This window comes from Bos javanicus, chromosome 17 (assembly GCF_032452875.1).
Source record: "Bos javanicus breed banteng chromosome 17, ARS-OSU_banteng_1.0, whole genome shotgun sequence".
Lineage (NCBI taxonomy): Eukaryota > Metazoa > Chordata > Mammalia > Artiodactyla > Bovidae > Bos > Bos javanicus.
This window is the reverse complement of record NC_083884.1, coordinates 61,193,547-61,207,000: the sequence shown is the minus strand read 5'-3', so window position 1 is coordinate 61,207,000 and position 13,454 is coordinate 61,193,547. Positions and strand designations below refer to the sequence as shown.

The window sequence follows — 13,454 nt, the reverse complement described above, 5'->3', positions numbered from 1 at the left end:
CGTTTCAATGCCCGGTTCAAAACCCTTTCCTTCCTTACTCCTCCTCCAAGTGGTATTTCTCAAGCTGGAGAGCATGTTCATTTAATCCACAAACACTTTTTAAAGGCCTACTATGTGCCAGGCGCTCCTCTAGGCACTAAATCAGGGACCAGAACTGAGCAGACCCTGCCCTCGGGGTGGGGTTGGCGGGGGGGGGAACCCTCCCAGCAGCTCAGATCAGGAGGTGGCTTCACGGGCATCAGGTGCGTGTCCCTAGAAGCTGGCTTGCACGTCCGTGCCTGCACACGCGCATGTGCATACACTCACGGCCTCCTCCCACCGCCTGGGCCCACCAGTCGTCCACCAGCCCACAGGCCATCACCTGGAAAACCTGCCCGTCCACCTCGGCATAGGCCTTCACGGCATGCTCCGGGAACATGAAGGTGACGAAGGCAAAGCCCTTGGGCTTCTTGGTCAGGCTGTCGATGGGGTAATGCAGCTCCGACACGGGACCTGCGGGCAGGAAGGGCGTCAGTGTCCCATGGGCCAGGGCCAGGTGTGAGCTCCGGGCAGGAAAATGCTGGGTACTAGTCAGGGGAGGGGTTTTAACCAGTGAGAGCGTGGAGCTGAGGCGGCTGCTGAACTAAACAGGAGGACTATTTAGACAACAGAATTCAGACTGGAGAGCACTTCATATTCGCACACACAGTGAGTGGGCTTCCAAGACCAAAGTCAGAGTTTGGACACCAGGGATATCTCAGAAAACCATACCCAACCCCGTCAATTCTGAGTTTTAATGAGTGAGGGCTAAGGGAGTCTGGGTTCAGATCACAAAGGGTGGCTGTGATGCTATCTAGGACTTCGAGCTCCTCTACCTACAACCTGTCTGACTGATAGCAGCTCAGAGATGATGAAGCCCAATTTATGGATGAGAAAACTGAAACCAGCAAGGGAAGTCGTCAGGCCAAGGTTAAGCCTAGGCAGACAGGGACTCAGGCCACTTGCCCTGGGTGCGTGCAGTGAGCCGGAGGCCACCACCCTACCGTATCTGGAGAACAGCTTCTCCAGGTCCTCCTCAGAGCTGGTGTAGGGCAGGTTCCGCACGAAGAGCCTCCCGGAGTCGGCCAGGTCCTCCTCCTCTTCGTGCTCCCCGAGTGTCCGGCCTTGCCAGGGTTTGGCACCATTCTTCAGGGGCGCCTTGGCCGCGGGGACATTCCTTTCCCTGAACACCTCGATGTAGCGTCCACCTGGGCAAGGGAAGGCCGTCAGGGCCCGGCCGGGGGGAGGCCCGGAACCTCCCAGCTTCCAGATTCATCGTTGCTGCTGCCTTCCAGAGGCCACGGCGAAGGCGGCTGGGGATGGCACCGCATGCCAGGCTCTGCTCACCAGGGCGGTGGCCCCAGCTGAAGCCGGGCCTGAATGTCACTCAGCCTGCAAGCTCGGCTTCAGCCCTGCGGGAGCTGGCCTGGGTCACGGGGCTGCATCTTCCCGATTCCAGGGCCCGGTCCCTGGCGCTGCCCTGGGAATAATCTTGGGTGACAGCCCCACCCTGGTGGTGCCGCTCAGCTGTGTCCTTGCATCGCTCTGAGCAGCTGATTAGACTGCAACCATCACCTTCCCTCTACACGCACATAGGCACTCAATAAATCCTACCACCTGGGCTGCGAGCAAGACTCCTTAGGTTACTCCCTTCTCTAAGAGAACTCACGTCCTCACAAGGGGTTGATGGCTGGATCTGAGTCACCTGTCCACACCAGGGAGGGGTCAGAGATCACGTCCTTGTAGAGAGTCCAGAGACCTCCCAAGTCTGGACCTCAAGTTCCCTGTACCGGAACGGCCCCGCCCCACAAAGCCAGAGCCAGCTTCCTCAATTCCTCCAGCCTTTGCTCCAATGTCACCAGCTCAACGTGGTCCAAGAAGACAAGATCCTGTTTAAATCCTCCAATCCCGACCCTTGCCTGCATCTGTCCACAGCACAGCCCCTCTGGTTACCGCCTCTCTCCCCCTCTCGATATGTTTCCTCTACAGGAGACTCAGCCTGATCTCTGCCCTAGGAGGGCAGGGGCCTTATCCTCAGTGCCCCAGGCAGTGCCTGGCAGCGCACAGCAGACCCCTAACATGACCTTACGGAGTAGCTGACTGCAAGAGCCCCTGCCACCGTGCGGGCATCCTTACCCATGTACTCCCTGTTGCATTTCAGGGCCTTCCTCACTTCCTCTTCACTGCTGAAATCCACAAAGACGTACCCTGCAAAAGGACCACGACAAAGGTGAGGTCCGCAGGCTGCAGACACTGGTGGGCGCCACGAGGAACACTCACGCTGTGCTAGGTGTTTGGGGGAAGCAGCAGGGAAACCTACAGTTTTTGGCAAATCCTACAGGTTCTTTTTTCCACTCCCCTCTCCCCAGGGCAAATTTCCCTCTGCAGGAAGAGTTCTGACCCTGTGGCTGGCTTTCTGGAATGAGTGCTGGACCACAGGAGTCACGAACAAAGGCGATCTTGGCCTCCCTCCCAGCCTCACCCCGCGCTGACCAGTGACTGCTCCTTGGCCTTCTCCAGACAAGTGTCTGTGGTGGCAGGGCTGTGCCCAGCTTGGCACCAGAGGGGCCACCTGCACAGTGACCGCCTGTGGCTCTGACTGGCACAGACAAGGAGGTGCCTTTCCAAGGAGTCTTTCTGAGAATGAGAGGCCTCGACCTCAAGGGGCCTCAACCCCGAGAGCCGCAGAGGGGCCTCCCCTCCCCACTTTCCTAGAGGCGTGCTAAGACAGAGGTCTCCAGCCTTTCTGGCACCAGGGACTGGTTTCGTGGAGACGATTTTCCATAGACTGGGAGTGGGGGTGCTTTCAGGGTGATTCACGCGCACTGCGTTTCTTGTGCACTTTATTTCTGTTATATTGTGGTAACGCGGTAATTTGAGCGATGGGAGTGGCTGTGAATACAGACGAAGCCTCCCTTGCTCGCCAGCTGCTGCCCTCCTGCTGTGCAGTTCCTAACAGGCCGTGGACGTGTACCAATCCGTGGTCCAGGGTTGGGGAACCTGAGTTAAGGGATGTGTCCACGGACACATGGCTAGCAGGTGGCAGGGCCGTAATTTGCGCCAAAGGCCAGGGTTTTGGTCTGTGTCACAAGACCCTCCCCTTGGGGACTGCAAAAGCCCCCAGCCCAGCCCACCTACCTCCTCGGGCCCTGCCCCAGACCCTCCTCTCACCAGCAGGGCGCCATCCTGAATCTGATCGTGGCCTCTTCCTACTTTCAGTCCCCGGGGGTCCCCAGCCCCTGGGCTGAAGGCCACAGTCATTACTGAGCCTCCAGGCCTGTGGGCCGGGCCTGCTTCCACAGCCGCACACCACATGCCCGTGGCGGGGACAGGAGGCAGACTCTGTCCTGGCACTGCCACATTCACTGAGACGGGGCCACAAGGAGAAGGACAGCGACTACCCTCAAAGCACCTCCACAGTTGCGCTGTCCCAACCTTCCGGTCCAGGCACCTGCCTCTCCAGCCCCCCCGGAAACAGCCCCCGCCTCACCTGTTGTGTTCCCATGAGCATTTCTCACTACTCGAATGGCCACGGGTTTCAGAGGTGCCAGGAATTCCATGACATTTTTCTGTGAGGAGAAGAAAAAGTTTTTGTTCCCCATTTCAATACAGATTTGGTCTGTATTTCTTTAATTACCAGTGAACTCAAGCATCTTTCTGGGCCATTTGAACTCTTTCTCTTAGAAGATATCCTTGCTTCTACTTTTCTGTCGGGTCATCCATAGCTCCCGATTTCTACTTACCTGTTTGTAAGTTAAAGAAACGAGTTCTGTCTGTTGTTTGTGTTGTAAATGCCTGCTGTTTGCCTTTTGACTTTATGGTACAAAGTTGCCTTAGAGAAGTTTTAAATGTTATCTAGCCAATTAATCCATCTTTTTCTTATGACTACTGAGTCCCACAAATTACTCAGAAAGATGAGACGTCATTTTGACCTGTTGCACTGATAAAGAGGGATGCCCAGGGTTCACAGGCACTCTCATACTCGGTTGAAGAGAGCATGAACTGGCCAAGCTTCCAGAGAGTGACTGATTTTCTGTATCCAAGCCTTAATAATGTACGTGCAGGTGTTTGTATAAAATATTTATACAAGCCAGGACTGGCAAACAATAGCCCACAGGTCAAATACTGCCCACAGCTTACAAGCTAAGAATGGCTTTTACATTTTCAAAGGATTATATAAAAAAAAAAAAAAGCACAACAGAGATCATATGCCCACAAAAACCTAAAATGTGCACCGATGTCGACAGAGAAAAGCCTGCTGACCTCTGATCTCAAGAAATGTGCTGACTGCATCATTATTCAAAACAGCAGAAGACTGGAAACACCACCCATGTCTCAGTTTAGGGGGTTGGATATAAGAGACATATGAGATGTGGGGTTTGATCCCTGGGTCCAGACGATCCCCTGTGAGATGGCATGGCGACACAACTCAGTTTTGTCTGGAGAATCCCCATGGACAGAGGAGCCTGGCGGGCTACAGTCCATGGGGCTGCAAGGAGTCAGACATGACTGAAATGACTTAGCAGCAGCAGCACTAAATATAACACATTGCATCCAGAGTAAAGAAAAGCACGCAGGGGACTTCCTAGTGGTCCAGTGGTTAAGAACTGGCCTTGCAATGCAGGGGGCTTGGGTTCGATCCCTGGTCAGGGAACTAAGATCCCACTTGCCCCAGAGCAACTAAGCCCATGTGCCACAAGTACTGAGCCTTCGTGCTGCAACTAAGACGTGACATAGCCAAGTAAAGAAGAGCATGCAACGTGAAAAATGGTGTTGCAGCAGAATATTCAATATTCAGAAATATTTATGACATGATATGATGGGGGGGTAAGTTTCAAAATAGTTCCTGCTGTAGAACTGCATTTTAGAAAGAAAAGACATAGGTCAGTGTCTGTATACAAAGAAAAAAAATCTCTACGAAGATGCACCCAGAATTGATTAGTGGTTGTCAGTGAATGGGATATAGATGTAGGGCTTGGAGGAGCCTGCTCCAATTTGCCTGCGAAGGTCCTTCTTTCCGCCTATAGTAACCAGACCTGGAGGTCATTAGTCCTGCATCCAAGGATCCTCTCTAGTTACCACTCCCCTCTCTCCAGGCAGTTGGGTTGGCAATTTCTACAGTCATTCCAGCAATAGGTCACTTTTGCTTTTTTGTTTAGCTACACTAACAAAACTTCCTACACGGAACTTACACTACTTTCATAAGGAGGGAAACTTACAGTGTTCTCTCTTGTGTAGATTCAGAGCCAGCAAACTATAGGATGCAGGCCAAATGCGGCCCGCTGCCTGTTTTTGTAAATAAAGTTTTATTGGCACACAGCCATGCCTACTGGATTGCCTGTCATCTAGGGCTGCCTCTGCTACAACAGGGTTGAATAGTGGTGACAGAGACCAGACTGATCACAAAGCCTTAGGTATTTACTAGCTGGTCCCTTTTTAAAAGTTTTTAGCAGAGCTAAGTTTGCCCACCCCTAGTATAGATAATCAATGAGGGAGCTCAGTCTTTCTCTGTCTCGGTATAGCCGTCTGTTTTCTGAGCCTGACAATGCCCGAGATTCTATGTCTCAGCCTTTTTGGCCCCCAGTTCCCTCCAGCTCAAGTCCTCAACTGACCCCGAAGCCCCAGCGAAACAGAGGCTCCAGGCACCCTTAGCTTTGTCTCCCCCTCCCCAGGGGTTCCCTGCCTCACCCGGTTCCTGGCACGCACCTCTGTGACGTTGAATGGGGCTCCCCGCAGTTTCACAGTGTGGGGGGTGGTGGGTTCCTTCTGGCTGGCTGGTTTCTCGGTCTGAGTGATGGCAGAGAGCAGAAATGATCGCACTGAGGTCCCAGGTGTGGCTGCAGGAGGAGCCAACCTGGGCGTCCCAGTGAGTGTGCTGAAACCCCTGCCGCTAGGCGAACGGGCGATGCCCGGAGCATCGTGCCTGCCAGGGATGCGGAGTCTGGCCAGGGCCTGGCGGAGGAGACGCCAAGCCTCCATGTGGCCCCAAGATGAGGGCCAGAACCACAGCCTGGCTCACGGGGGGTCTGCTCGCAGGGGCCCCAGGCCACACGGAGGGGCAAGAGACATGGAAGGAGCCCTGAGGTGACATGTGCCACCACGGAGTCAGGGCTTACTCTATGCCAGACATCACACAAAGCACTGCGCAGACACAGCCGTCCTCCTGAATCTGTAAAACAGTCTTACAGAGGTTACAGGTTCGGGATGTCCTCTGTAATTTTAGAATTGAAACAGCTCTGAAAAACACCTAATTTGGGGGTTAATTCCTTGGGTAATAAAACTTGCCCTGATTTGGACTCATTTGCTGGTGCAATCTGCTCTGAGCTGTTCCGGCACAATTTAAGGTTTACAATTATCCCAAGTAGATGAACAATCAGGTCTAACATCACTGCAGAAAGAGTCATGTGCTTTTGTGGGGCGCTGCCCTGCGTGAGTTGTGGGATACGTCCCTGAAGCCTGCAACTTCTGAGTTCCAGTGCACACTCAGGCACGGGGGTTGACCTTCATCTAAGATGAGGCTCAGCAAGCCCTGGGAATCAGACACAGGGACCAGGGCTCGCTGAGCCTCATCTCACATGAAGGTCAGAGGCCAGAGGAGAAGCACTTCACCTCGGGACCCATGGCTGCTCCAGGTCAGAGCTTGGAGTTGAACGCAGTTCCCTGACTTAGCCACACCTGACTATCTCTTTTGAATATGTATATTAGGAAAAGAGAACAGGAGGCAGCAATTATGAGGGGGCAGAGAAGGAAAGGAGGGAAAAGAGAAAGGAAAAAGAGGAGGAAGGAGAAGAGGGAATGAGGACCCAAAGGATGTGGGACGCTGTCCTGAGCAAAGAGAACCCTCATGTGGGAGACGGGGTGGCCATCCTGGAAGGCAGTGCCCACGTTTTAATCTAGACTCCAGAGCCTGGCAGACCTGGATCTGGGTCCTCACTCCCACCACTACCCAGCCATGCCTGTGGGCAAGTCACTTCCTTTCTCTGGGCCTCAGTTTCCTCACCTGTAAAATGGGACAAGAAACCCCATTCCCCCACAACTACCATGAGATTCAGTGACAAACAACATGCCTGGCATTGAACCTCACATGTAGTCAATGCTCAGTTAATTTCATCTACTCTTGCCGACTGTGGGCTCACACCCGCCTACCTTCCTACTGAATACTAAGTATAGTATATTCAAGACCCTTTTTCAGCTTGTTTACATCCCCCCCAACTCTGGAGGGGCAGGCAGCCTCTCTCTTAGCAAAAGGAACCAAATTCAGAGAGGGAGTGTGCTTACTTGGGGTAACACAACAAGCAAGCAGCTGGGCTGAGAGCTAAGGCAGGTCTCCAGGCTGCTGAACTATCCTTCCTTAATATTAAGCTCCCCACAAAGGGGCTGCAGGGAAGGTAGGCGAGGTCCAGGTCTCCCTCCCCAGGTCCTCACAGATCCACACACACCTTGGCTGGGGCCACCTCCCTGTCCTGCTGGGCGGGGGCAGCAAAGGAACCCTCTTCCTCTGACTCACTCCCCTCTTCACAGTTCACAGCTTCATCTTCACTCTCCTCTGAGGACGGTGACTCAGCTGCCACCACCTTGGACTTCAGGTAGTCCATGTCGGACAGCTCCTTCTGCACGGCTGCCTTGGGTTCCTTGGGTTCCTTGGGTTTGAGGCCATCCTCCTCCTCTGGAAAGATGGAAAGGCTGGAATTGGTGATGGCTGCGAGCAAACCAGAGGGCTGGGGTGGCAGACAGCGTGGTGGTGTGACACATTAGGTGCTAAGCTCATGGTGACCAGGAGCCCCTGCCAAGCCCCCCTGGTGCCCAGCAAGCCCTTGGATAAATAACTGAAATGACAGTGTTCTGACAGTTTCTACACTCCACGTGGAGAATTTCAGGGCTCTCTCACCAGCCTCTCTTACTGGCCAAGTGTGAGGCTTCATGACTTTTTGAGACCCTAGAGAGGATTTTTACTCTTTGAGCCAGACCTGGCGGTGGCTCCCAGGCCTAACAAGGAGCTCGGGTTTTACCCCAGTTGCTCTTTCAGGGGAAATCCAAACTCCTTCTGGGGTCTGGTGAGCTCACTGGCTTCTCCGCCAGCCCCCTCTGCTGCAGCCGCCCTGAGCATGTGGACACCCCCTGGCTCCTGCTCTTCCCACTCCTCTGCCACGCCTTTCCCTCTGCCTGGAGCCCCTCCTCACCCTCCACCCTCTCTGAGTCCCCCCAACTCCCACTGAGTCCTTTGGATCCCAGCTTTGCACAGAGACTTTACCAGTCATAAAACTCACCTCAAATTCACTCCCTTGCCTTTCAACCGAAGTTGATTCCACCCCTCGATCACCGCACTCATCACGCTGAGCCCCTTATGGCTACACCGTGAGCCCCTTCTAAGGACAGAGGCTCATCCCTCACCGCCTCTGTTCAAGGACCACCCTTCTCCGGGGCCTCTCCCACCCCCCACTTCCTGCTTTCTCTCTGTGGCACTCACGTTCACATCATTTACTGAATACTGAATAAAGGAATCAGTCTGATTCCTTTACTGTTTCTTTCCCCACCAGGACGACAGCTCCATAGGAGCAGACTCTCGTCTTTTGCTCACTGCTACATCCACTGCCTGGCATACAGCAGGCGCTCAATCAATTCTTGAGTGAGTAATCCACTGACTGGATAAGGGACCAGGATCGATCAAGTCCGACGTACCCATGGTTGGGATAATCAACCCTCTACGGGGCAGCATCTGATCTGCTATCTCCCAGGTCACTCGTGCTCAGGTGCGGGCAGGTGCAGGGCGCACACTATAGCGGGGGGCATACCCTCACCTTCCGAGTTCTCCCCATCTTCCTCCTCCTCGCTCTCCTGCCCTGAGTCGGAGTCAAAGTTCAGGTAATCATTGGCTGGCTTGCTCTTCCCTTTCGAGGGCTCAGCGTCCAGGGCATCGTTCGCCCAAGTGGCCACCTGTGTCCGCTTCTGGTGAACCGAGAGGAACTCCTGGAACTCATTATCGTCTTTCAGCTGTGGGCACCAGAGAAGCAGGAAGAAGAGAGAACAGGCAAAGTAGGTCAGGGAGGGCTCAACCTTGCTAACTCTTTGGAGAGTAACCACGTTCTCTGAGGCCATGTTCCCCCAGTCTCTAGAGGGCTGCCGGGGGCCAGGGGGGTTGGTCCTGGGGAGAGTGGCACTGGACAGAAAGACGAAGAAGCCACAGAGATATGGCAAGGAGAGACGGGCGGCAAGGGCCGTCTCTGCTGCCCACCCTCTGCGTGGTCACCAAGACAGACCCACCTTCTCCAGTTCACCTGCGGCCTTCTTCTTCTTGTCGTCCTGCAAACAGAAGGCACAGGTGTGAGGGTCAGAGATGAAAGGAGATGGAACCCCACTGCCCTGGGAGGGCTGCTTTTGGGAACCATCCAAGAGGGATTCTCAGATCCCTCTACCTCCCACTACCCTGCCTTCCCGGGGTGACTGCTCTGCTGACACCCGGGATATGGCCGGGAGTGACCATCCACGCACTTTCTTAGGTTCTGTGGAGATGGCGTCTTTGTCTTTTGGGGGCGGCTTGGACTGGCTCGATTTCTGAGCATGCTTGCTCCAGGCTCGGGGCTTTGTCGGGTCCCCAAAGGCCTTGCAGAACTCCACCTGTGAGAGACAGAGAGGCTGATGATGACACCTGCCACCACGCCCAGCACAGGCGGGTGCTGACCAGGGGCAGTGGGTGAACACTGTAGACCAGAGCTTCTCATTTGGGAGCAGCGGCAACACCATCACCTGTGAGCTTGGGAGACACACAAATTCTTGGCTCCTCTCCCCCAACGCAGGGAATCAAGAGACTCTGGGGAAAACCGCTTCTACAAATGCTGCAGGGGATTAACAAGCACGAGGATCTGAGAACAGTGAGGAAGACCAAAGGCATCACGGTCTGGAAGGGGCCAGGCACTGGTCTCGCATGTGGAGAGAAAGAGCCAGGGCATCCCTGGCGACAGGCAGGTGGGGGTGAGGTCCATGCCCGCTCACCGTGATCCGGGACGTGTCAATAAAACTCTTGTTGAAATGGTTCAGCGCCATCTGGGCCTCTTCCTCGGACTTGAAGCCGATGAAGCCAAACTTGCGGAACTTGCCATCTTTGGTGAACTTGAGGCTGCAGTCCGTCAGCGTGCCAAAGGCGGTGAAGAGCTGCCGGAAACGCTCCTCCTTCATCTAGGACAGGACAGGAATGGTGAGGGAGGAGCTGGGAGGCCTCGGAGCCAAAGGGACAAAATGGGCTGGGAACCCGAGACCCCGGGATTCCTCCCCTTAGGCGGGGCAGTGGCAGAGCATGCTTTGTGGCTGGCACCTGGTTCTAACCCAGCTCCAACACTCGTCTGTGTGTGGCCTTAACCAAGTCCCTTCATCAGTGAGGAAGTCAAGACTCAGAATCCTGCAGGCCTGTGGGCTGCTAGGAGGTTAATGAGACCTATTGTGCCAGGAGCCCAGCACAGTAGCTGCTGCGATGCAAACATCTAACAAATGCTGTCACAGTAGATGTGTGAAATATGGAACATGGTAAACCGCACAGTGTTCGCTGATTGTGGGAGACAGGAGTAAGCATCTTTACAGCTTGTTTTCAGAACTCCTCATAAGCACCGTTCTATGTCCCAACAGTCAGCTCTCAACTTTGTTTCCTGGCCTATTTATACCCCCAAAGACTACCTGCTGACTTCCACTATGAAAGATAAGAAACCTACATCATCCATTCCTCCCTTCCAGTCTCTGTTATTTATTGTTTTTAATTCTTTCATCATTTACCCTAAATAGGTTACTTTAAAAATACCAAGTATTGGGGGCTTCCCTGGTGGTCCAGTGGTTAAGAATCTGCCTTGAAATGCAGGGGACACGGGTTCAATCCCTGGTCCTGGAAGATCCCACATGCTGTGGAAGGTCTAAGCCTGTGCACCACAACTACTGAGCCCTTGTTCTAGAACTTGTGCTTTGCAACAAGAGATGCCACTGCAGTGAGAAGCACTTGCTTTGCAACTAGCCAAAACCCCCACTCAGCAATGGAGGCCAAGCACAGTCAAAACTAAATAAATAAATAAAAATCTTAAAAAAAGCCATCTATTACCGATCCATCCTTTAGCTTTAGACAGCATCTCTTGATGCCTCACTCTGATGAATGAGGATTTTAGCATGGCGACCCTTTCTTCCCCTCTAACTACCATCTCATTTTGCTTCTCAGTATGGCCTATCTCTTCCTATTGTATATCTTGTCTGATAAATGAAAGAATTAGTTACAAACAGTTGTAGTAGGAGCTGACAATATGCAGGCTTACTGTGTGATGACATTAAGGATTTTGAAATAAGTAACTTGTCAAGAGACGCCAAGTCATAAAAATGGTTACTCTTGGAGATGGAGGACAGGACAGAACAAAAGTCTTTGCTTGGCTGGCCAGTGGCTAAGACTCTGTGCTCCCAATGCAGGGGCTCCTGGTCAGAGAACTGAATTCCATATGCCACAACTAAGAGTTCAAATGCCACAACTAAAGATCCCACAGCCAAATAAATATAAAAAATTTTTAAAGACCCTTAAAAAAAAAAGATTTTGCTCCTCATTTTATACTGAATTTTAATAATCATATGGTTAAGTGATTATCCCCAACCTGCCACGGAGGAAAAAAAGGTAAAGTAAAAAACCACAAAAATGAAACAGAAATGGCTTTATGTTCTTACTCTTTCTAAGGAGTACAGATCTCTCATGCCATCCACATGGCACATTTTGTATTTGGGGAATGAGCTTACGGGCCACACCAGAGGTGGAGGGCCTTCTCCACCCAAGGAAAGGTCACTGTTAACTACGTACAGACAATCCTCTGGGGTAGAAGGCATCTAGCCATCTGACACTACACATTCAGCTATCTTTTCACATTTATTCGGGATGCTTTTATTGCATGCCTACCACAGTGCCAGGTTCTGTGGGCTCTAGGCAGAGACAAGTATGACTGGGCCACCCCTTTCCACTTACGGAATTAAGTGGTTTAAAACCTTTCACAGTCACTCAGTTTTCTTAAAACTATTCATTCCTACTGCCCTTAAGGCGAGAACCGGGAACTATAACGCAGGTACCCAGCCAATTACACCCCATTTTTCTCCCAGACAGTATCCCAAATGGAAGAGGAATGTAGATGCAGTGTCTAATTCAGTCAGAAGTCAACAAAAAAAAGGGATCGAATAAGGGGGTTATGGGAGCAAGGCATTCGACACGACGTGGGGACTAGCACCTCCCTGGGAAAGAGGTTTGGGGGACCAAGGGGCCAGATGTAAAACCTTTAAGAGGCACTACCCGTCTCTCCCAGCCGTCAAATGAATCTACCGACAATCCTGCGGAATCATCCAGGAACCCTGCCCGAGAGAGAAAGCCCCTCAAGAATCCCCAGGCACCTCCCTCCCGACCTCCAACTTCTGGCTGGGTCCCAATTTCAGATTCTCAAACCCAGTTTCTGTACTCACCCCATTCGGGAGGTTCTTCACGATCAGTCGCGACATGGCGAACTGTCCCACTGTTTTGATTTCAGCACGAATAGGCAGCGACTACCACCACTAACTTTCACGCTACCGCTCTGGGCGCCGCCATCTTTGGCAAGCCGGAACAAAGTCACGTGCTAGAGACGTAGCCCGCCTCTACGGAAGTAGGCGTGGCCAAAGACCTACCCAAGGAAGTTACACCCTCTAAGGGGCGGGCCTGAGTGCTTGCATCCTGCGCAGGCGCAGGCTGTTTGGCGGCGCCTGGGTAAGACACCGTAATGGCTAGGCCGGCAGGGGGCGCTCGTTCGTAACATTGGCAGGGAATTGACTGGCTGGAGCAGTGTTTGAACTGTGCTTAAGCAGAAATTGTTTTAGCTATCTTTTCCGTTTTATTTTATTATTATTCAGCTTTTAACTGGCCCTGTGAGTGGGGGCAGGATTAGGGAATCTTGCCTGCCTTTGAGACATGGGCTGAGGCTCAGACAGGCTGCCAGGTACCGTGAATCATTTACTGAGCATCACCTGTCAATGTTCAGTTCAGTTCAGTTCAGTTCAATCGCTCAGTCGTGTCCGACTCTTTGCGATCCCATGAATTGCAGCACGCCAAGCCTCCCTGTCCATCACCAACTCCCAGAGTTCACTCAAACTCACATCCGTCGAGTCGGTGATGCCATCCAGCCATCTCATCCTCTGTCGTCCCCTTCTCCTCCTGCCCCCAATCCCTCCCAGCATCAGAGTCCTTTCCAATAAGTCAACTCTTCACATGAGGTGGCCAAAGTACTGGAGTTTCAGCTTTAGCATCATTCCTTCCAAAGAACACTCAGGACTGATCTCCTTTAGAACGGACTGGTTGGATCTCCTTGCAGTCCAAGGGACTCGCAAGAGTCTTCTCCAACATCACAGTTCAAAAGCATCAATTCTTCGGTGCTCAGCCTTCTTCACGGTCCAACTCTCACATCCAT

At 52.8% G+C, this 13,454-nt stretch overlaps 1 protein-coding gene across 3 annotated transcripts in view; it reads right to left on the bottom strand.

Moving 5' to 3' along the window:
- The window catches only part of RBM19 (RNA binding motif protein 19), a 120,631-nt gene extending 107,987 nt beyond the window's left edge, over positions 1-12,644 (bottom strand). The window contains exons 1-11 of one of the 3 annotated variants that reach the window (XM_061384917.1): positions 12,478-12,644; positions 10,009-10,191; positions 9,508-9,633; positions 9,280-9,318; positions 8,817-9,009; positions 7,458-7,684; positions 5,725-5,805; positions 3,509-3,587; positions 2,155-2,226; positions 1,023-1,226; positions 362-492 (exon numbers count right to left, since the gene is read on the bottom strand). In XM_061384917.1, coding sequence (XP_061240901.1) covers positions 362-492; positions 1,023-1,226; positions 2,155-2,226; positions 3,509-3,587; positions 5,725-5,805; positions 7,458-7,684; positions 8,817-9,009; positions 9,280-9,318; positions 9,508-9,633; positions 10,009-10,191; positions 12,478-12,513 — 1,371 coding nt within the window. In that variant the 5' untranslated portion in view covers positions 12,514-12,644. Of the gene's footprint in view, positions 1-361; positions 493-1,022; positions 1,227-2,154; positions 2,227-3,508; positions 3,588-5,724; positions 5,806-7,457; positions 7,737-8,816; positions 9,010-9,279; positions 9,319-9,507; positions 9,634-10,008; positions 10,192-12,477 lie in introns of those variants that run through there. The other 2 variants (XM_061384918.1, XM_061384919.1) reach the window with 2 other exon arrangements.
- Between the last annotated feature and the right edge of the window lie 810 nt (positions 12,645-13,454).